Consider the following 22,977-nt stretch of genomic DNA (forward strand, 5'->3'; position numbering starts at 1 on the left):
TTTATTTGAAAGGCAGAGTTACAGAGAGGCAGAGGTGGGGAGGGGGGAGAGAAGTAGGGAGAGAGGTTCTTCCATCCACTGCTTCACTCCCCAAATAGCAGCAACAGCAGGAGCTGAGCCAGTCTGAAGCCAGGAGCCAGGAGCTTCCTGCAGGTCTCCCACGTGGATGAAGGGGGCTAAGGATTTGGGGCATCTTCTTTGGCTTTCCCAGGCCATAGCAGAGAGCTGGATTGGAAGTGGAGCAGAGAACTAAGAAATTACCCATAAATACTAATACTTGGTAAAATTTTAAGCATATGTCCCAAAGCATATATATTCTGGGGCCCAAAGTTCTGTAGAATTAGCTATAATTTTGATCTTTACACCTAGTATTATTGAATACAAAAGAATATTAAGATACCTTGGTAAAACTTTAAGGAAAAAATAAGTAACTTTTACTGTAAAGAAAAATGGAGGTGACTTGATTTATACAGTCATTAGTTGTGACAGGTCTATATAGAAAGTCATCACATGAAAATATGAAATAACAACTTGATTTGAATTAGTTTATCTCAAATAGTTCTTAAGAAAGTAATCAGAGAACAGAATTGTCTGTTAGGACCTCTCCTATAACTTCTGGAGACAAAACTGACCTACTGACAGTGATGAAGAAATTAAAAAGACATACTAGTTTCTAGGGATTCACAAGTAAATGAGTATAAGCAAATTAAACATGTTAGTATTATATCTTGTTATCATGGATCAATAGATTTGTCTTGGGAGAAGTTTATGTTCACGTAAGAGATCAGGTAAAACCAATTCAGAAATAGCTTTACAGACAGGCAGTTAAATTCATGAGTCATTAAGTAGTTGAGGGTAATTTATAACATCAGAACAGCAAATGATGAAGAACTGAATCTCTCATCAAGTCAATAGTTAATGGACACTGAAACAGAAAAGGTAAAAAAGGCTGATACTTAATAAATATTTATTTAAGAAATAAATTAATGAATGGGTAGACAGATGCATGGATGAAGGGATGGCCAAATGGATTTTAAGAAGAAAAATGTCACCCTTGCTGACTGTAAGTGGATCCTACTTAAAAACAATTTTTATCTTCCAAAGATTATAGCTATAGCTATACAGGAAACTTTTATTTATTAAAATATAAAAGAGAAATCTTGGATATAAATTTTTAAAAAAGACCTATGATAAAGAATAAAGTATTGGGTTTTTTATGGATTTCATGAGATGGAGGAGAAAGAAAGACACACAGACACACACAGACACACAGACACACACACACACAGACTCATTACAGGAGAAAAGTTCAAAGGATAATTGATATTGGAGAACATGTTGAGCAAAGCATCCAGCAATGAAAATTCCTGGTTCCCAAAAGATGTTTAACAATAAAAATATCTAATGATCAATTTAAACCCTTCTTTGTAGCCATCACCAAATGTTCACCAGAGCTATAATAAACAAGAATGCTTGGTGTCACCAGAATTTTTGCAAAAAATCACAAGGGAGCTCAAATTAATATTTTGGAAAAGTCAGTTTTTCAAAAGCACCTGAAAATGTACACTAAAATATTTCAACCCCAGAACATAATAAGTTTGGAAGACATTGACATGCTTATAGTTTGTATCAAATTAACCTTCCTGCAGATAACAAGTAGAATCTCAAGGGAAGAGAAAAAACAAAACAATCTACTGGCTTGAGCTATCAGAAAAGAAAACAGAGAATGGAGTTGCAGCAGTAGTTCGAAAAGAAGAGAGTCACAGAAGGTTATACACAAATTTTGGGTCAAAGGTACCCTGAAATCCTTGTCTAACATCATAATTATATATGTATTATTGAGAATACAAGGAGCACAAGAGAAAAAATACTAGCTCAAAGCCAAAGAAAAAATGTTAGCTACCTCTCAATGCAAAGGAGACAGAGTTTTGGATTTAAATTCCACCAAACTCAGAGATTGGTAAACAGATCACACTTCATATCAAAAACCCAGAAGGGCCATACCTTCGCTTTGCCCTATTTCCTAGAACTAAGAAGTTCACCCCATTAATAAGGGTGAAACCAAAGCAATGCATTAAATCACAAATCTATAAAATACTTATTCAATAATTTAATTGCTTGTTAGAACAAAAGTCAACACTCTCCAGAGTGTCTGTGAAACCTCACTAACAATGTTCAGCATAAGTTTAAAAACTACTAGGCAGCTAGAAAAATTACTAGAGATAGAAAAGGTAACTCAAAGTCAAGGGGAAAAGTGGTCAGCAGAAACATCACAGGATAAACCATTATCTGAAAACTAACAGAAAATTACTTTAAAGACACTAATATAAACATATTATTTGAATTAATAGAAAAACGTGAATCATAATTAGAAAATAATGAATTTCAGTACAGAAAGGGAAATAAAACAGAACCAAATGAAAAATGTCAAATTTAAAAACACAATATCTGAAAAAAAATTCACTTAGCACCAGATTAAAAAATTACTTAAACTTACTCAAATTAAAATTAACTAAAAAATAACAACACCAGAATATAGGATACTATAGCAAAGCCAGTGAATTTGATGACAAATCAATAAAACTCCAACCAGACGAACAAAGAAAAAGAAACAGAGAGGCTCAGTCATTTAGAGGATAACCTAAATAAGTATGTTACTGGAGTTCCAGAAGGTTCAGATAATGATAAAGGGGCAGAAAAATGAAGATGTAATTTTTTTTAAGATTTATTTTATTTATCTGAAAGACAGAGTTACAGATAGAGGTAGAGACAGTGAGAGAGGTCTTGCATTCTCTAGTTCACTCCCCAGATGGCCGCAGTGGCCGGAGCTGAGCGGATCCAAAGCCAAGAGCCAGGAGCTTCTTCCAGGTCTCTCATGTGGGTGCAGGGACCCAAGGACTTGGGCCATCTTCTAAGCTTTCCCAGGCCATCGCAGAGAGCTGGATCAGAAGCGGAGCAGCCAGGTCTCGAACTGGCGCCCATATGGGATGCCAGTGCTTCAGGCCAGGGCTTTTACCTGCTGCACCACAGTGCAGGCCCCGAAAATGTAATTCTTAAAACTTGGAAAATATTAATTTACAAATACAAAAAAGAATCAGTGAATCCACAGCGATGAAAATGCAATGAAAACCACAGTAGCCATATCATTGTCAAATTGTTTAAAAGGGCTGGCACGATGGCTCACTAGGCTAATCTTCCACCTGTGGCACCAATACTCCGGGTTCTGGTCCCAGTCGGGGCACCAGTTCTGTCCCGGTTGCTCCTCTTCCAGTCCAGCTCTCTGCTGTGGCCCAGGAAGGCAGTGGAGGATGGCCCAAGTCTTTGGGCCCTGCATCCGCATGGGAGACCAGGAGAAGCACCTGGCTCCTGGCTTCGGATCAGCACAGTGTATGGGCCATAGCGGCCATTTGGGGGGTGAACCAATAGAAGGAAGACCTTTCTCTCTGTCTCTCTCTCTCACTGTCTAACTCTGTCAAAAAAAAATTTGTTTAAAAGATAAAGATTTTTGAAGAATATAAAAAAAAGACCACAGTTCACATCCAAAGCCTAATGATACAAATAGCAGTCCACATCGCATCAGAAATAATGGATGCCAGAATAAAAATGAATGACATGATCAAATAAACAAAGAAAAAACCGACAACCCAGTTTTATATGCAGTGAAAATACCCTTCAAAGATAAATATTTATTATTTTTGTTATTATTAATATGATATAGTATTTGTTTTTACTGTAAGTAAAATCTGAGATAATTTGATATCAGCGTATCCAAACTACAAGAAATGCTAAAGAAAGTCCTGCAGCAAATAGGGAAATGAAATGGATATAACTGATGACTACAGAAGTAAACAATATCAAAATTTTAAGAAATTTTCTTAATTTATGCAATAATCTACTAGCTATATAAGTAAAAATGATAAAACAAATTGTGGTATTTATAGTGTACATTAACATAAAATATTTTTGAAATCCATTCGATGCATACGGGGGATCCCCAAAAATTTCAAGATAAATATATATGGTGAAAAATCTATGCATAGATTTTAAGAATGTTTTGTACCAAAATAAGCATTTCTAAAGATTTATTTATTTATCTGAAAGGCAGAGTTACAGAGAGAGAGGATAACAGAGATTGGAAGTTGAACAGTTAGGACTCGAACTGGCACCTCTGTGGGATGCCGATGCTGTAGGCCATGGCTTTAATTCACAGAGCCACAGTGCCAGCCCCCAAAATAAGCATTTTTAATTCTAGTTTTCCACAAACTTTGTGATATACCCTTATATGTAGTTGTCAAATGCATGACAATCACCATACAAAATATGAAGAAACAGATGAAACCATACTGCTGTAAAATTTGCACATTTCACATAAAGTTATACATTATTATGGATATACAACAGAGATGGCAGCATAGCAGCAGGAATGATAGTGCTGGAAGTAAAACTGAGGCAAACATAAATGGATTTAACAACAAATAGCTGACATCGCTGCTGTTCAAGAAACTTCAGGTATGCAGCTAGGGCAACTTACTGGAGACAAACTGAGGGACACAAGTAAGAGCAGGTGATGAAGAGCTTGACGGACCGTGTCCCAAAGGAAGTGATGCCATCAAAAACCTCGCTTTTTGGGAATGCTGTCAGAGTTTTCACAGCTCCGAAGGAGCAAAAGATAAAATGCAGGAGGCCGACCCATACTTTTGAAGGAGTGTAACAATTCAGCAAGGTTTAGAAAAGACATCCTCTCGGGCAGGCGTCTCGGCTCACTAGGCTAATCCTCTGCCTGCGGCACCGGCACACCGGGTTCTAGTCCCGGTCGAGGCGCCGGATTCTGTCCTGGTTGCCCCTCTTCCAGGCCAGCTCTCTGCTGTGGCCAGGGAGTGCAGTGGAGGATGGCCCAAGTGCACCCCATGGGAGACCAGGAGGAAGCACCTGGTACCTGGCTTCGGATCAACACAAGCGTGCTCGCCCTAGTGGCCATTTAGGGGTGAACCAACGGAAAGAAGACCTCTCTCTCTCTCTCTCTCTCTCTCTCTCACTGTCCAACTCTGCCTGTCAAAAAAACAAAAACAAAAACAAAAAACAACTCTCTACTGTAGACAAAACAAGGAGAAAAAGAAAACAATCACTCCTGGTAAGGTGTTTTTTTTTTTTTTTTAACACTGACTTGAAATACTTCCAATGTTTTAAATTACAGAATACTTATTAAATAGTAATTCAAGTTTTTCATTTCCCTATACATTTATTATGGACAATAAGAGTTTAAATGTTGCAACAAAAATATAGAAGGTCAAATAGTTATAATTTTCCCTGTGGATTATTCTGATCGCTCTGCATAAATCCAGCTTTTTTGGTCATTTTATGGTCCTGTACTACCATGGAAAGCAAGGACTGCCTGCAACGAGTGTCCAATAATCACATGACAGTGTTCAACATCATTAACCAGTAAGGACATGCAAATTAAACTTACAATAAGATGGCTACTCTTTTACACCACTATAATGGCTAAAATTAAAAAGACTGGTAATTGGGGTCAGCATTGTGGCATAGTTGGTAAAGCTATCACTGTCTGTGATGCTGCTGTCCCAGCTGCTCCACTTCCAACCCAGGTCTCTGCTAATGGCCTAGGAAAAGCAGCAGCTGAAGTCCCAAGTGTTTGGGCTCCTGCCACCCGGGTGGGAGACCCAGATGATGCTCCTGGCTCAGCCCTGGCCTTTGCGATCATCTGGGGAGTGAACCAGCAGAGGGAAGATCTCTCTCTGTGTAACTCTATCAAATAAATAAATAAATCTTAAAAAAAAAAAGACTGTTAACAGCGAAGTCTGATAAGAACAAGAATTTATAAGTCTCAAACATTGCTTTGGGGGTGTGTAATAAACTATGTTCACTTTACAAAGCTGTCACAATCTTAAACCATTAAACACCAATAGCCTATGACCCAGAAATTTCAAAAGAAAGTTTTTTGCAAAGACATCTAAGTAGTTTTATTCATAACACTCAGTTTGACACAATTTCCATGTCCATCAAGAGAAAATAGACACACAAAATACAATATGCTCACGTGATGGAAAACGACACAACAATAAAAGAACCAATTACTGAAACTGTGGTTTCACAAAGATGTTGAAAAAAAGTACGCCAGACATCAAAGAGCACATATAGTTTAAGGAGAACTGACACTAACCACTGCTGATGAAGCCAGGACAGTGGTGGCCTGGAGCAGTGGGCACAGAGGAAAATGTACTACGGGAGGAATGTTCTGTATCTCTGGGTGGTGGTTACATGGATGTTGGCATTTGTCAAAACTCACTGAATGATGCACTTAAGTTCTGTGTATTTCACTGTGTATCATTTTCCATAAGTAGCAAATATAACAACATAAAAAGGGAAGAGCTTTCTCAGGAAAATATAGTAGTAACATTCAAATAAGTCACAAGTGTGCTGAGTGTGTGTGCATCTCCTGGTACTTTCTGAATATTTTATAAATATAGATTATTAACATAAACTATTATGTTAATATAACTATTAACATAAAACTGTGAGCTTTGCTGTATTTTTCATTTCTCCATTCTGGGAAGGAAATTTGAGATTAGCCCAAGGATGTCAACGGCTACTTTCAACTATGGCTTGTCCCTGTTCAATCTGCAGACTCATTCCCAATAGTATGTCTGAGGATAGCATCCTATCAGCTTTTAAGACCATGTCTTACAGAATTAGCCATTTCTCTGTAAACATATCCCAAATACAAAATCAGTTTTGAATTTTGCAAAATTTAGAAATTTAGATTATATTCCAAAAATATCATTAACATAGTTGTGCTTTAAAAATACAAAATAGAACCTGGTTTTTAAAAAATCATATCTAAAATTTAGTTAGCAACTTTAGAAAATTGGGCTACTAATTTTTATTCTATCCTTTAACTAGTATAGATTTCATTGAGCCATATATAATATTACGTTTTATCTTGCATGATATTACACATTATTTTATATTAACAATTCTTACTAATAAGGTATCTGGCATGAACTAATTTGTGGTTTACTCATATTTGAAGTGAAAATTCAAATTACAGTGTAACATGCTAAGAGATATCATTTTTATTTTGTTTACTGGAATTTTGAAAGTGTATAAATTTTTAAAAAGTTATTTACTTGAAAGCAGACACAAGGAGAAAAGGACAGAGAGAAAGAGAGTTAGAGAGAAGGAAAGAGAGAGAATTTTTGATCTGCTGGTTCATTCCCCAAATGGCTGAAATGCCTGAGGCTGGGCCAGGCTGAAGCCAGGAGCTTCATCCAGGGCTCCTACGTGGATGCAGGGGTCCAAGGACTTGGGCCATCTTCTGCTGCTTTCCCAGGCATATTAAAAAGGAACAGGATGGGAAGTGGAGCAGCTGGTAACCAAACTGGTGCCAATACAGGTTGTAGTGGCTTAATCAACTGTACCACAGTGTAGACCACAAAAGTGTGTAATATTATAGTGGCTGCTACTTACACATGTTTTAGAAAATAGCTTCCACTCAAAATTTGCATTTTTGTATGGAGCTTGCAATTTGAGGGGATTTCTAAATATTTGGAGAAAATTGAAATTAAAATCTAAGGGTTTTTTGGGCAAAAAAAAAACCTTGAAATTCATGAATAGGTTTTTTTGTTTGTTTGTTTGTTTGTTTGTTTTTTACAGGCAGAGTTAGACAGTGAGAGAGAGAGACAGAGAGAAAGGTCTTCCTTTTACCGTTGGTTCACCCCCTAATGGCCACTGCAGCCGGCGCACCGCACTGATCCGAAGCCAGGAGCCAGGTGCTTCCCCTGGTCTCCCATGCGGGTTCAGGGCCCGAGCACTTGGACCATCCTCCACTGCACTCCCATGCCACAGCAGAGAGCTGGCCTGGAAGATGGGCAACCGGGACAGAATCTGGCACCCCGACAAGGACTAGAACCCGGTGTGCCGGCGCCGCAAGGCAGAGGATTAGCCTATTGAGCCACCGGCCATGAATAGTTTTTAATAACATACATTTTCCATAAACTTTTTGAACATCCCTTGTGTATAAAATACAACAATTTAAAGCTTACAAAAATTTGCATGGCCTTCTATATGTTCAAATCCCTTTCTTTTTATTTACATTGCATTGATTTAAAATTAAGTCTATATTAATGTAATATTATTTGAGGTGTTCCTCTCATTAAACTGATTTATGTTACATTGCAGAATATTCATACCATTCATAAGCTTTTTCCAAGAACTTTGTAATTTCATACCAATTACAGACACATTCCTAATACTTTTCAGAAAGAAAGGTTTTTCCATGCACACAACATGTTAAATTTACTTAAAGAGGAGCAAAAGAGAACAAGACCAAAAAAAAAATGGGGGAGGAGGTTGATAAGTAAAGGCTGTTATGAAAAGTATCGGCTACAGCTGCACAGGACAGGAATGGAAAATAGGGTAATAAGATACGCCCCAGTTCCCAAATAAGTTAATAAAAGCGCTGCTCAAAGAACAGCTGGCTTTGGCTGGAGCTTGCATGAAGCAAAGTGCGGCTGCCTCAAGTCCACTTAATGAAAGGTATTAGAGCATCAGTGGGGTCATGAAGAACTACACAGAGTAGCCCAAATTCATTTTTTACAAAAGGAACTAGGTATAAGAGGACTTTTAAATTTACAATTCAATACCTAAGAAAATTTAAAAAATAGCAAACATTACACTTTTGGAACTGAGCCAGGTTTTTTTTTTTTTTTTTTTTTAATATGAGTCTAGATAGTAAACATTTCCCAGAATGGCTTCAGTATTTTATGGATCTTATTATGTTAACTCAAAATATTTCCAGTTGTATTAGCTAAGCCCACATTGCTAACTACAATTTAGTTTTTCTGACTTTCAAATAATAACTGGACAAAACTTTGTATAAACTTACATCATAAATGCATGGGCATACATTAAGGAAGAGATTCTTAAAACGGAACTGAAATTCTCCATTCCTTAGTGACTTTTGTCAATGAAAATATGTCAGAAATAACATGTGAAATAATTGAAGAAAACAACTCTAATTCCAATCAATTTCTAAGGCAGGAGAAACATGATAATAGTAAAGATTTATACTAATTAATAATACTTTTGCTAATAATTAGTTATTGCAAACTAAGTAGATAATCTCTACATCATTTCCCATGTCAGCAAAATAATATGATTGAATGAGATTATTCCTGAGATTGATGAAGGCCTAAAACTCTGTAACTCTAAATTGTAAAAGCATAAGAAATCTATTTACTTCATTATAGTCTTCCCAATAGTCCCAATCACAGTACCTCATATGTATTCAATGATTTTATCTTGAATATATGGATAGAGTATTGTGCTTGATGCTAAAAATGCAAATCCATCCAGAGACGGACTTCTGCTTGGCAGAGAACAGATCAGATTTACTTCTCCCTTTCCCTACTCCTCCCTATTTCTCTCACAATTAAAAATTCTGAACAAAAGATCTCTGAATATTTTTTCAGAGTACGTATTCACCATGAGCTTTTTGTAGTACCCTCATATAAAATAAGCAAAAATTGAAAGTTGAAGGAAAGAAGGAAGACCTTTTTTTTGCTTCAGAAATCAGCAATGTGGAAATGCCAAACAGCAGACAAAAAAAAAAAAAAAAAAAGGCCACAGTAAAAACCCTTTTTTTCTCATGGGGTAGGCATTTGGCCCAGCAGTTAAGAAATTGGTTGGGTCACCTATATCCCAAATAGGAATTTCTGGGTTCAATACTCGATTCTAGAATCCTGATTCTGCATTCCTGCCAATGCATATCCTGTTCCCTGGTGTTAGCTCAAGTAATTGACTCTCTACTAGCCACGTGGAAGACCTGGATTGAGTTTCTGGCTCTCATCTTTGAGCTGGCCCAATCCTGGCCACTGTGGGCACTTAAGGAGTAGACCTGCAAAAGGGAGTTCTCTGCCTCTCTCTCTCTTTCTCTCTGTGTCTCTGCCAAATAAATAAATAAACATACAAAAAGAGAAACACCTGCTCTACCTAGCTAGGAAAAAAATAACAACAACAAACTGTGCAGCTCAGCAATGCAGAAAATTTCTGAAAATAACTGCTATATTCTACCCAAAAACTACAGTTGGGGTGGGGGAAGGACCTGTGGTCCTACTACTTCTTTTATGCCAACAGATGTTGATTTGGAGGCCTTTTCTTCCCGCACTAAGCAGCAACGAGCACCCACCTCCCCCAGCATACTTGACAGAGTGATGTCGGAGCAGGCACAATAGCCAAGACTTCGGTCTTGCTAGCAGAACAAAAGTGCCTCCAGCATGATGTCAGTGCAGAATACGTCGGGAGTGGTAGACAGGCAGCCTTTCTCCTCCAGCCAGGTCACTGAGAGGCCCCCTGAGGACCCTCACCCAGAGCAGTCATGAGGATTTCTCTCCCTGGGTATTAACTAGGGCAAATGAGCAATCTGGTAGGAATCTACCCCAATCTGGTAGGAAGAGAGAAGCACCCTCTGTTTCCTAACCAGAGCACCACCAAAGAAACTGCTACAGTCAGAACGCTGGTGCTCCCCCACAGTTCATATGCTGAAATCTAATAACCTATGAGATGACAGAAGTATTTGGAAGTATGGCTTTAGATCCTGGTTCCTGGCTTCAGCCTGGCCCAGTCCCAGCTGTAATGGCCATCTGGGGAGTGAACCAGTGGATGGAGGCTCTCTCTCTCTCTCCTTCTAACTCTTAACTTTAATATAAATAAATAAATGTTTTAAAAAAACAGGCTCTCACCAAATTGGCTGGCACTTTGATCTTGGACTTCGCAGTCTCCATAACTATGAGAAATGAGTATCTGCTGTTTATAAGCCAGGTGCTTTACTGTATTTTGTTATAGCAGCCCAAAGGGATTAAATCAAAATCATTATAAATTTAATGTCTTTAAAACTTAGAGGACTATTCAAATTATGTGTTTCATACTAGTGAGCTCTAGCAGTTGTGCTTTTTAAAGAATGAGTCCATTTAACCTAAGGCATACAATTTATGTATATTATATCCCTTGGTATCTGTAGTGTAGGTATCACTCTTATACAAACTAGACAAAGTGCAAAAAAGAACTATATACTAATATCCCTCATGAAAATAGATGCAAACACACTTAATAAAATGTCAGCAGATGGAAATCAGTAATTTCTACAATTTAAATATATCCCTTAAAGTCCATATATTGGAGGTTTAATCCCCAAATTCATATGTTAATGGTATTTGAGAGCAACACTTTTGAAGGGGAATTCCCCAAGATGGCATCAGTGGCTTTCTAATGAGAATAGACTCAAGCTAGCAAACTCCACTACCTCTCTTTTAGAAACAGACCTATCTCCCCTTCAGAAGCCTACCTTGACTGGAAGTGAGCTGCACCTTCCTCCCGGAGATTTGTTACAGCATAAAAACAAGAAGAGGGCCCCCACACTGTGGTGCAGTGGGCTAAAGCCCTAGTCTGCAGCACCGGCATCCCATATGGGTGCCAGTTCAAGTCCCGGCTGCTCCACTTCCAATCTAGCTCTCTGCTATGGCCTGGGAAAGCACAGGAAGATGGCTCAAGTCCTTGGGCCCCTGCACCTACTTGGGAGACCTGGAAGAAGCCCCCAGCTCCTGGCTTCTGATCAGCCCAGCTCTGGCCATTGCAGCCATTTGAGGAGTGAACCAATGGATGGAAGACCTCTCTCTATATATAGCTCTACCTCTATCTGTAACTCTTCCAAATAAATAAAATAAATCTTAAAAAAAGAAAACAAGAAAATAGTCATTGTCAGAGACAGAGACAATTGTGAATTATTCTTAATCAGAGGAAAGCTTGTACTTTGAAAAATCAAAATTTCCAGGTCACAGAATGGGAGAAAATCTTTACAAACGATGCAACTGATAAAGGATTAATATCTCAGATCTATGAAACACTCAAGAAACTCAAAACAACAAAACAAACGATCCAGTTAAGAAACTGACAAAAGACATGAACAAGCAATTTTCAAAGGATGAAATGCAAATGGCTAACAGGCATATGAAAAAATGCTCAGGATCACTAACCATCAGGCAAATTAAAGTAAAAAGCCACAATGAAATATCACCTTACCCAGTTAAAATGACTACTATCCAAAAATAAAATAAATAAATAAATGCTGGTTGAGGACATGAGGAAAAGGTACCCTAATCCACTGTTGGTAGGAATGTGAACTAATATGACCAGTATGGAAGATAGTATGGCAATTCCTCAGAAAGCTGAAAATAGGTATACAGTATTACCCAAACATCCAACCCTGGTAATTTACCCACAGGAAATGAAATCAGCATATGAAAGAGTTTTTGTACCCCCATGTTTATTGCAGCCCAATTCACAATAGCTAACATATGGAATCACCCCAGATGTCCATTAACTAATGACTGGATAAAAAAAAGTGTTATATATGCAATATGGAATACTACTCAGCCATTTAAAAGAATGAAATCCTGTATTTTACAAAAAAAAAAAAAAGATACAATTGGAAAATGTTATAGTCAGTGTAATAAGCCAGTCTTGAAAAGACAAATATCATGTTTTCTCTGATATGTGGCAATTCATATAGAATGCAAAAAATATATAGGAATAAAGTGGTCATTTTGGAATATGTTTATTGTTTTTAGCCCTTTTTTATATTCCTGTGGTACTGTGATCTTCCTACTTCTTACTTGTTGAATATTATGATTGGTGATGGATTAAGCCTATGAATATAGAATGGATTAAAATTATGTTTTTGCAAGGACTGATGAAGAAAAGGGAGGGAGGGGGAAGAGGGAACAAGAGAGTGAGGGAAGTGTGGTTGTATTCTTGGAACTATACCTATGGAACTCATAAAATTTGTTTTCTTTATATTAATAATAAAATAAAATTCCAGGTCTCTCCTGGGTGAAGTAAGATAAGTCTACCTCTTCCCTCTAACAAACTATGATAATATATATCTGTTAAAAAACTATGAAGATGAAATTTGACAATACTGAGAAAATGTTTAATATCAAACAGAACAATCTGAACGCTTTCTGAATTTCAAACAGATCATGCAGTCACATGGGACAAGACCAATCAGCTTTGTGTCCTGAAGCGCTTTTGCACATGTGGGTACCAGCTTTACCCTCAAGAAATAAATACAGTGCACTTTTTCCAACTGATTTGATATCACATTTCAGTTCCAACTTCAAATATTGAAAACACTTAACCAAGTCTGCAGGTTCACCTTGACATTTTCTGGGTGACACAGCATATTTTTCTTTGATCTTATTCAATAAACAGCCTTAATCTATGACGATAGGTTTTCCAAAGATACCTAGAGCAATAGTCTAGCAAAAAATACCTTCCATGACTCCCAACAGGTGGGGCGTTTCACCAAGGACAGTTCTGTAAGAAGTATATGTGTAGGGGTGTGCCTATATTTTCACCCGTTTTAAATTGTAATTTGTATTAACACAAAAATGCTTCATCTCAGGGATAATGGCTTTGAATTTCTAAGCAATTAATGTTCAATATGTTTTCTTGGTCTACAGAAATTCATGAAGAGTTCACAGCCATATAACAGTGGATGCTTTATGAACATCTTTATTATAAAGCACGGGGACTATTTTCAGGTACAGAACATGAATCAAAATTTAGGTTGGACAACAGGTTTGAAGTCCTAGGTCTACAAATGACTAATTAAGAATTAAAGCAACTGGAGACAGGCCATTTGACCCAAAGGCTCTGCCTAATAGTGTTAGAGAAATACCTTGACCCTAAGTCTTAAAATTCTTTCTCATCTCATTCACACAAAATCATTCACTCTCTCTCTCTTCTTCTTACTCTCTTTCCTTCCCTTCCTCCCTCTCTCCCTAATTCTCAAATAAATAAGTGTACATTCAAACAAATGCAACTTGTGCTTATATTTGAACACTTCTGGGTTTAATTCAAATAGATGCCAATACCTTTCAAAGTAAAGAAATAAAAGTACATTTGTTTTGATCAGATGGCTTAGAGAAAGCCTGGAATACTTACATCTGAAGATTCCTTAGCAAAGAATATCTTTAACTTAAATCTAACCAAAGCTTGCATCATTTTTAAACATATTTTCATTATGTAGTAATAACAAGCAAAGATGCAAATGAAATGTATCTTTAAAAGTAAAACTTAAGTTCAGGAAGCAAAAAGCAATTCAATGAAGAGAAAGTCTTTCAATAAATGCTGCTGAAGCAATTGGATACTGACAGACAATATATTAACCTTTATGTAAACAAAAATGGTAAAACTACCAACGTTTAGATAAAACACAAAGGATAAATCTTCATTATTTATGGTTTGACAAACTTGATACCACAATCACATTCCATAAAAAAATGATTTGGCTTTATCAAAACTAAAAACTTTTGCTTTGTGAAACCCATATTGTGGTGGAATGAGAAGGCCATGCCAAGATGGCCACTAGCAACAGAAACTGCCTGGCAACAGGCTGTGATTGGATGGCTTTGGAAACTGCCTGGCAACAGGGTGTGATTGGTTAGGGCATAGACCGCCCCTTGACCAGATTGGCTGCCTTGGCTATATAAGCTGCTGTAGCAACTGAAATAAACGAGTCTGCAGGCTGCTTGCCTCAGGCCTGCTCTCACCCAGCTCCTGGGGTCTGTGTTGTGACTCTACACCTCTTGCCCCCATCACGCTGTTACTTGCAAAATGAATCAACCTCAACATCATATGTTGGGTCATTTGATGGTATTCTGTATATTCTTAACAGTGTTTTTTATTTTTCTAATTTCCTCTTTTTGTTTTTGGTTTTATTTTATAATTTCCTATGCTTTGTCTTCTAAGTTGGATATTCTTTCTTCTGCTTCACCAATTCTGTTGTTAAGGCTTTCCACTGGATTCTTTATTTATTCTATTGAATTCTGCATTTCATTTAGATTTCCCTTTAAGATCTCAATTTCATGGGATACATTCTTTCATGTCATGTACACATTTAGGTAGCTCATGCATTTGTTTCTGATTATTGGTAATTATGATCAATTTTTTGAATTCCATTTCTGGAATTTTCATCATCTCTACCATCTAGTATTGAAGTATTGTGTTCTTTTGGGGGCATCATGCTGTCTTCCTTATTCTACTTTCTTGAATTGGTGTGTTATTTGGCAATTTGGAGATACTCTTTTGTTTCTTCTTAGTTTTTTGCTGTGGTGGTTTTTATCTTTGCACTATGCCTCTGTAGATCAGTGGAGTGTCTGGTTTCAGTGTGTATCTATCAGTCTATTGTGGCTGTGGCCAGGGAGCTCTGTTCAGTTCTCCAGACTGGAGGGGGTGTCTAAGGTGCCACACTCAGGTTTGGTGCAGTAAATCTCTTTCTTCTTCTTCTTTTTTTTTTTTAACCATATGGGAATTTATTTTACTCAGCTGAGCTCCTCTCCACAAAGGAGACCAGTGCCTGAATGCTAGTCACTAGTGGGTATAACATTCGTCCACTCCACCTCAAGGACCATGCAAACGATCTGTGCAGTCCTCAGTATAAGCTCAGATGTCCCAGCAATGTCCCTCACCAAGTAACCATGAATTCCTGAGCATGTGGAGATTTCTACAGTGACTGCCCAAAGTCCCAGTCACACTGTGAGTCCTCCAACATAGCCTTAGTTCACCCCTCCCAGAGTCCTGGCACACAAGCCTCCCACAGTCACGAGGTCCCACTCCCCTGTTTGTTCTTTCCACAAGAGTCAGGAGTCTCCACTCTGCTGGTTGCTAGGCATGGACAAGAGCTGGCACAGCTGTTATGTATGTCCAAAGTGACGCCCATTCTATTGGCTTCTTACAGGATGCCGCCATCAGGTGACTGGGGAGAGAGAAACGTATCCTTCCTTTTTTTTTCTTTCCTCCTTTATTTATTTTTATTTTTTATTTTTTGACAGATAGTTAGACAGTGAGAGACAGAGAGAAAGGTCTTCCTTCTGTTGGTTCACCCCCCAAATGGCTGCCATGGCTGGTGCTGCGCTGATCCGAAGCCAGGAGCCAGTTGCTTCTTCCTCGTTTCCCACGTGGGTGCCCAAGGGCCATTTTCTACTGCTTTCCCAGGCCACAGCAGAAAGCTGAATCGGAAGAGCAGCCGGGACTAGAACCCAGCACCAATATGGGATGTCGGCGCCGCGGGCGGAGGATTAACCAAATGAGTCACGGCACTGGCCCCTCCTCCTCTATTTTGGCAGGTAAACTATCCCCCACAGGGCTCCAAGCTGGGTTCCCTCTAGGCTCTTCCTGAAGCTATATCGCCAGTGGCTTGGCCTGCTTCAGTCTGGTCTCACCTCACTCTTCAACATTGATGCCGAGGCTCTTGGATGCTAGGGTCCTGAATTGTGGGCATCCACAACCTCCACATAGGTCCACCATGTCCCTCTAATTTGTGTAGAGTTTCCTCTGCCATTTTCTCCCTAGCTCTTCCTGAGATTGCACTTTTCCCACTTTTTTAAAACTATCTTCTCCTAGACTAGACCAGTAAGCTCCCTCTCTACTCCACCACCTTGGAGGCTCTCCTTATAACGTATTTTTTTAAAAAAATCATTGTATGCCAAATGCATTTCTGGGTACTTGAAATAGATGTGAAAAGAAAAATCTCTGTCCTTATTCATTATGCAATATGAGGACAGATCCACAAACAGTTGTACCCATGATATACACAATAGATAAAGTAAAGTAGGAAAGGGAGACAGAAAATTCTACCTGGGAAGAAGCTCAAAATCAAGTCAGAAATCCTACTTGAAGAGACGGCATCTGAGCATCAGTCTCAAGAGGGTGAATGGGGTGACAAAAAAATGGGAAAAAAATTCTGGGTTAAAAAAGGCCTTATTGGGACACTGATTTGTGTGTGGAGTTTATTCTTTGTGGTTTGAGAGCTTCGGTAAATATATGAAATGAACAAATCATGCCACATCAAAGGAAATTACTTCAGTATTTACAAAAATGGCCCAAAACAATCCCTATTTAAGGGGAAAGATTTATACGATCTGAAGAGAAACCAGAGTATAACAATCTCTAAGAAAAAATTACTCGTGCTGTTTCCTACTCTGAATTTAGCAGTGTCTAATTTTCCATTATACCATATTCAAACTTTTGTGACATTCATGGAAAATTAAGAACAGAATGGAGTCTATGGAGTTTTCTACATTCTTCCCAGTGAAATATCTTCTATTCCAGTCAGGCTTCCATCCCAGCCCAACCATTTATACCACTTTCCCTTCTCTCTCACTTTGTATTTGAACATCTATTAACTTTTCTATGTCTTTTAAGCTCACTAGTTCTATGAATAATATTGGCACCACAGGGTACCTTACCATGAATGCTTTAGGCCATCAGTAATCTTCTGATTTCCTTAACTCCACTATCTAAGATACTTCAAGTAGAAAGAACTTCTTTTGTTATTTAGAAATGATAGTTTCTCATAAAATACTGAGGAACAAGATAGAATGTGTATAGACCTTGAATATTTTATTGATTTATATCAATCTAAGTACATGGCAGTGTACCTGCCCATGAAATTCAAGGTTAGATAAGTATCATCTCATGTTTCCAATTAGTTACTAGAATTAAGCCTCTCTTATAAAGCATTTCTAAAGCTACCAATAAGTAACATGCAATTGACATTCTTCTAATTCAGTAAAGACTTAAAAGATATTTCTGCTGAATTCCTTTTTGACTCACTCTTCAAGCCATAGAGTTGAACGTATTATATAGCGTGATATTTAATTGTTTTATATGCAATAGAAATGCCTTGATGAGAACAGTAGTTATTTGTATGAGCAAGATAGAGAATGTCAATGCCATCTGCCACTCAGACTTGGGAGTACGTAGCATACAATAAATGAATAAACATTGGTCAACTGTTCACAGCAAAATGAGAAGTATGAAATGATATTTATTTCCATGCTGAAGAAGATTATTCTACTTAATGAGATCTGCATGAAAGCTATTTTGTAAAATATTTGAATTTCAATCAGTAGCAATACTAATAGCTACTTATTGCAGGTATATTACAGGTAAATGTCTTTTATGCTGTTAACAAGGTAATTTATTTGCTTAAGAACAAATGTTATCATATAGTTTCCCAGCTTTATGACTGCTCCTCAATTCAGAGAATGAGTCAGGAGAGCAATGTAAGTGGGATGCAAACAAAGGTAAAGTGAATTTGTGACTTAGTTTGATATTTTGAAATAATGAAAAACATTTTCAACCACTCACATTCAACTTACTAAGTAGGATATGAAAGTGCTTTGAATTCTTCTAAATTTTATAAGGATTTTCTTTTAAAAATGAGTCAGTAATTGGAGATCAGAGTTAGTCATAATCATAGCTTGCCAACTAATCCCTATACTGCCTGGGGTGATCTACACAATAGGGATCTCAAAGTATGTGACAAATACCTTTCTTAAATATGTTTAGGAAGAGGTCAAAGCTTTGCAGAACAATACTGAGAGTTCACATGTATGCTATTACTCAGCCCAGGGATAGTAAAGGAAAGAGAATAGTTAAAATCAGGGAAAGTGAGTAGATTCCCAGGTTCTAATACGGTGGTACCATGACTATAGTTGCAATCTCAGTGGATTTCCAGTCGCTTCCTGCATATGCCTGATACCTCCCATTGAACAGAGAGCTAATAAAGAAATCGGTGCTGAGAAGAACATTCCTAAAACCACCACCATACGTTTTACTTTCCCTCAATAGCTGAAGCACATAGCTCATTTTTCCTCCTGATTCAAAATTATGGAACACAGAAAAGTTTTGAATAAACCCAAATTATAAAATTATCTTCTACAAGAAGAGTATGTTCGATTTGATAAGAATATAAATATTTGCATGAATGTAACTCTTACATGCATATGGATTTGCTTCATTATTTTTGTTGGTATTTATGATATATTTTGGGCTCAAATGTTACTAAAATTAATGTTTGGGAACTTTCTTCTCTGCTGTCCTATCCCAATGTGTTTTTGACAGCAGAACCAATTTAGACACCAAACACTAATCTCATAAATTCAATCATCATGATGTATGTTTAGCTCCTCGTGATACAAGCAAATTTACACTGAAAAAAAAAAAAAAAACCCAATAATTCCTGAAAGGAATGTTAAGGTCAGATACCAGCAGTATCAAAAATAAATGAGTCAGTAACTCAGAGCTAGCTATACACTGTGACTAATATAGACTACCATAAATTAGAAGTTTATAACAGCTATAAATATTTCTATCCTGAACAATGAATTCCCAGTTGTTACTAACTTTTAATCAACAAACAATTCATGTGAACCCGTATAAAAGACAAATTATTTATCTAATATTTTAATCATAAATATAATTATATATTAGACCTAAAATTTATTTTTAAATATTTATTTAACAGACAAATTTATTTTATTTAATAGGTAGAGACAGACAAACACACAAAGAAAGAGAGAGAAAGACAGACAGGTAGGGAGTTCCTATTCATCCACTGGTTCACTCCCTCAAATGCCTGCAAAAAAAGAGGACAGGGAAGCTGAGCCTGGAAGCTGGGTAATTAATCGAGGTCTCCCAAGCTGGTAGCAGAAACCTAATTACTTGATTTATCACTGCAGTCTCCCAGAATCTTCAATAGCAGACAGCTGGAGTAGAGAGCAAGGAATTAGGCAAGGCACTCCAGTGCGGATTGCAGGTATCATACCCATTAGGACAAATGCCTAACTTCCAAAACTTAGTTTTAAACACAAAAAGATAGCTAAACATTTCGAAGCAGCAATTAATACTTATGTTTTTATGAGTTAATCTTAATTAAAATAATTTTGCTGTGAAAATTGATAGCATAGCCGACAGAATGGGAGAAAATATTTGCAAACCATGCAACTGAAAAAGGATTAATATACAGCATCTATAAAGAGCTCAAGAAACTCAACAACAACAAAATAAACAATCCAGTGAACAAGTGGACAAGGGACTTGAACAGACATTTTTCAACAGAGAAAATTCAAATGGCCAACAGACACATAAAAACATGCTCAGGATCACTAGCCATCAGGGAAATGCAAATAGAAACTACAATGAGGTTTCTCCTCACCCCAGTTAGAATGGCCCTCCTACAGACATCAACAGACTATAAACACTGGCGAAAAGGCATGGAAATAGACAGCCTTTGTGGAAGACAGGATAAGGTACCTCAGAAAGCTGAAAACAGGTATTTCCCAGCCATCCCACTGCTGGGTATCTACCCAAGGGTAATGAGATGGGCACATCTGTTCCACTATGTTTATTGCAGTTCAATTCACAATAGCTAAGATAGGAAATCACTCTAGATATCCATCAGTTGATGACTGGATAAAGAAGTTATGGCACATATAAACTATAGAATACTACTCAGCCATAAAAAATAATGACAGCCTGTCTTTTGCAACAAAATGGATGTAAATGGAAACCATTACACTTCGTGAAATAAGCTAGTTCATGAAAGACAAATACCGTATGTGTTACTTGATCTGTGGTGACTAAGCGAGTACCAAAAATGTAATGTATAGGAGTGAAATTGACATTTTGGGTTTCAATGATTGTTTATAGCCCTTGTCTCTACTGTTGAGAAAGTGTTTTTTCTTCTTACTATTTGTTGAACTCTTTACTTAATGTAGCATTAATTTTATGAGTATAAAGTAAATTGATATCAGATCATTGTTATAATTAAGAGAGAATGGAAGAGGAAGGAGGAGGATGGGTGGGAATGTGGGTGGCAGGAAGGGTAGGGTAGGAAGTATCACTCTGTCCCTAAATCTGTCTATGTGAAATACAGGAAATTTGTATACCTTAAATAAATTTTTAAAAAATAGAATGTTTTAAAAATTGTTTTAAAAAATAAATGAATTTATTCCTAAGTAAAGGAAAAAAGAAAAATGGTAGAGTATAAACAAATAATGAATAAAACATTATGGAGCATTCAGCACAGTTGTGAAAGATAAACTTATAGCTGAACAAAATAGAACCTTTTTTTGCAAGCAATATTCAGCAGCCAGCATTTTAGAGAAAACAAACAGTGGAATCTTCCCTGTGCTAGGATTCTTCCTGGAGGATGACATGCTTTGAGCTTTCAGAATGGTGTTGCTGAAGAGCAGCTGTGCCTGGAGTGGGAAAACACCGCAGTCAGAAGGAACAGTGCACTGGGCACTAAGCAGGAAAGTGTGAACTGCATGCTGCCATCAGAGATGCCACAGACCAGTCTTCAAGCTCCTGATCTGAGAAACAAGTGCAAAAATGAGATGCTCAAACGAGGGAGAAGGTTGGAAGGTATTTTCAAGACAGAGGATCTGGATGTACCACAGGTTAAAAAAAAAGTTCCAATAACCATAGTCCTCATGAGAGTGGACATCCAGGGAAGTGACTTATCAGGAAACAAAGGTTTAGTCTACACATGCAGGTAGACTGCCAGGGAAAGTAGGATGAAAGAGATGTCGACAAAGGATGGAGCCCTTTTAGGGAAAGCATGAGTTTTCTCTTTTAGACTAGAGCATAATGATTTGGATAATTTTATTCGAATAACATAACAGACAAATGCTAGTATATAGAGAAGGAAGTAGGTGAAGACAACACTGATCCTACAGCCAGAGTAGCCACAGAGTTCAGGGAAGTCTCCAGAATCCCAGAATACACATACGTTCATATACTCATGCCTCCCATCTTTTGAATTATGTTAAAGTATAATCGCATAAGTCAGAGATTTTAATGTTGTTTGAAACAGAGTAAAGCAGACTCTCTCTCTCTCTTTCCCCTCCTTTTAATATCCCAAGGTTGTGCAGTAGGGCCAATGTATTACACAGTAGGTTCTCAGGTATGATGTGGGTTGGAAAAGCAAGCATATGTAACATGCCTATTACATCTTAGATAAATGTGCTATAAAGATTACAAGTGACATCGGCAAAAGCATGATGTTGTCCACGAATAGTAGTTACGTGTTTCACAGTAGTTACCTGCTTCTGGTAGTGTACTGACATTGCAGGTGCTTTCATCCCCTTCACCAGCTGAAGTTGAAGCTCTTACTTTGAAGACATAGGAAGTATTGGCAAGAAGTCTTAAGAAAGTATACATGTGATCGCGAGCAGAGACTTTTGTGGAATTCTGTTCAGCTGTTATCAGATAATGTGTAATTATTCCATTGGCCTTTTTGGGTGGATCCCACTTCACTGAAACCGACTGCCAGCTAGTTGCCATACACTGTATATTCCGTACAATATCTGGAACTTGAGAGATAAATAAATGACCAAAGTTGAGATTTATACCCATGTAGTAGAGAAGCCACTTACTTATATCATTGCAGGATTAAATCATTTTTAGGAATACAGACATAATAAGAATTTAATATATCAACTTTTGATGTGTATGCAAAATAGTCTTAGCATAGGGTGAATCAAATGACTGTTGGCTCACTTGCTATACTATCTCCTTAATTCTTAAAGTAATTGAACTAATCCCTGAATATTTTCTTAGGTCCCAGCACCAATCATATCCTCAAGTATTTGGGAACAACCGTGTATCCTCAAGCCCAGAGAGTGCTTGATGCCTGTTCTAACCAGAAGCGAATAACCTTGCCAATCCTCTATTATTGAACTTTGTGATGAAAAAGTATAGGTATCTTCCTCATGTGGCACATCTGGGCTTAGCAGTATTAGGAAATCCATGACCAAGTTACGCCTCCTGCCTGGACAGTGATGTCATTTCTATCGCAGAATCATAAAGAACTCCTCCTCTATACCTTCGTGGAAGTCACTGGAGAGGAGACTGATGGAGTCACAGTTTTTCTTCTACAACTCTTCTGAATTTACTGGAGAACAACCCAGTTTCTCAGAGGTCCACTATATTTGGTAAACATGGTTTAAGAGCAATATCCCAGCTCACTAAATCGACTTTCCTGGAGAGACTGGTTACTTACTATGGAAGTATCCCCTAACATTAGTGTTAATAGAGTAAGTTTTCTCA

At 37.6% G+C, this 22,977-nt stretch overlaps 1 protein-coding gene across 1 annotated transcript in view; it reads right to left on the reverse strand.

Annotated features, from left to right (window-relative positions):
* The window catches only part of PTPRQ (protein tyrosine phosphatase receptor type Q), a 217,095-nt gene that overhangs the window by 106,909 nt on the left and 87,209 nt on the right, over positions 1–22,977 (reverse strand). The window contains exon 25 of the mRNA XM_062202056.1: positions 21,972–22,241. Within this exon, the coding sequence (XP_062058040.1) occupies positions 21,972–22,241 (270 nt within the window). The remainder of the gene's footprint in view (positions 1–21,971; positions 22,242–22,977) is intronic.

Source organism: Lepus europaeus, chromosome 10, assembly GCF_033115175.1.
Source record: "Lepus europaeus isolate LE1 chromosome 10, mLepTim1.pri, whole genome shotgun sequence".
Classification (NCBI taxonomy): domain Eukaryota; kingdom Metazoa; phylum Chordata; class Mammalia; order Lagomorpha; family Leporidae; genus Lepus; species Lepus europaeus.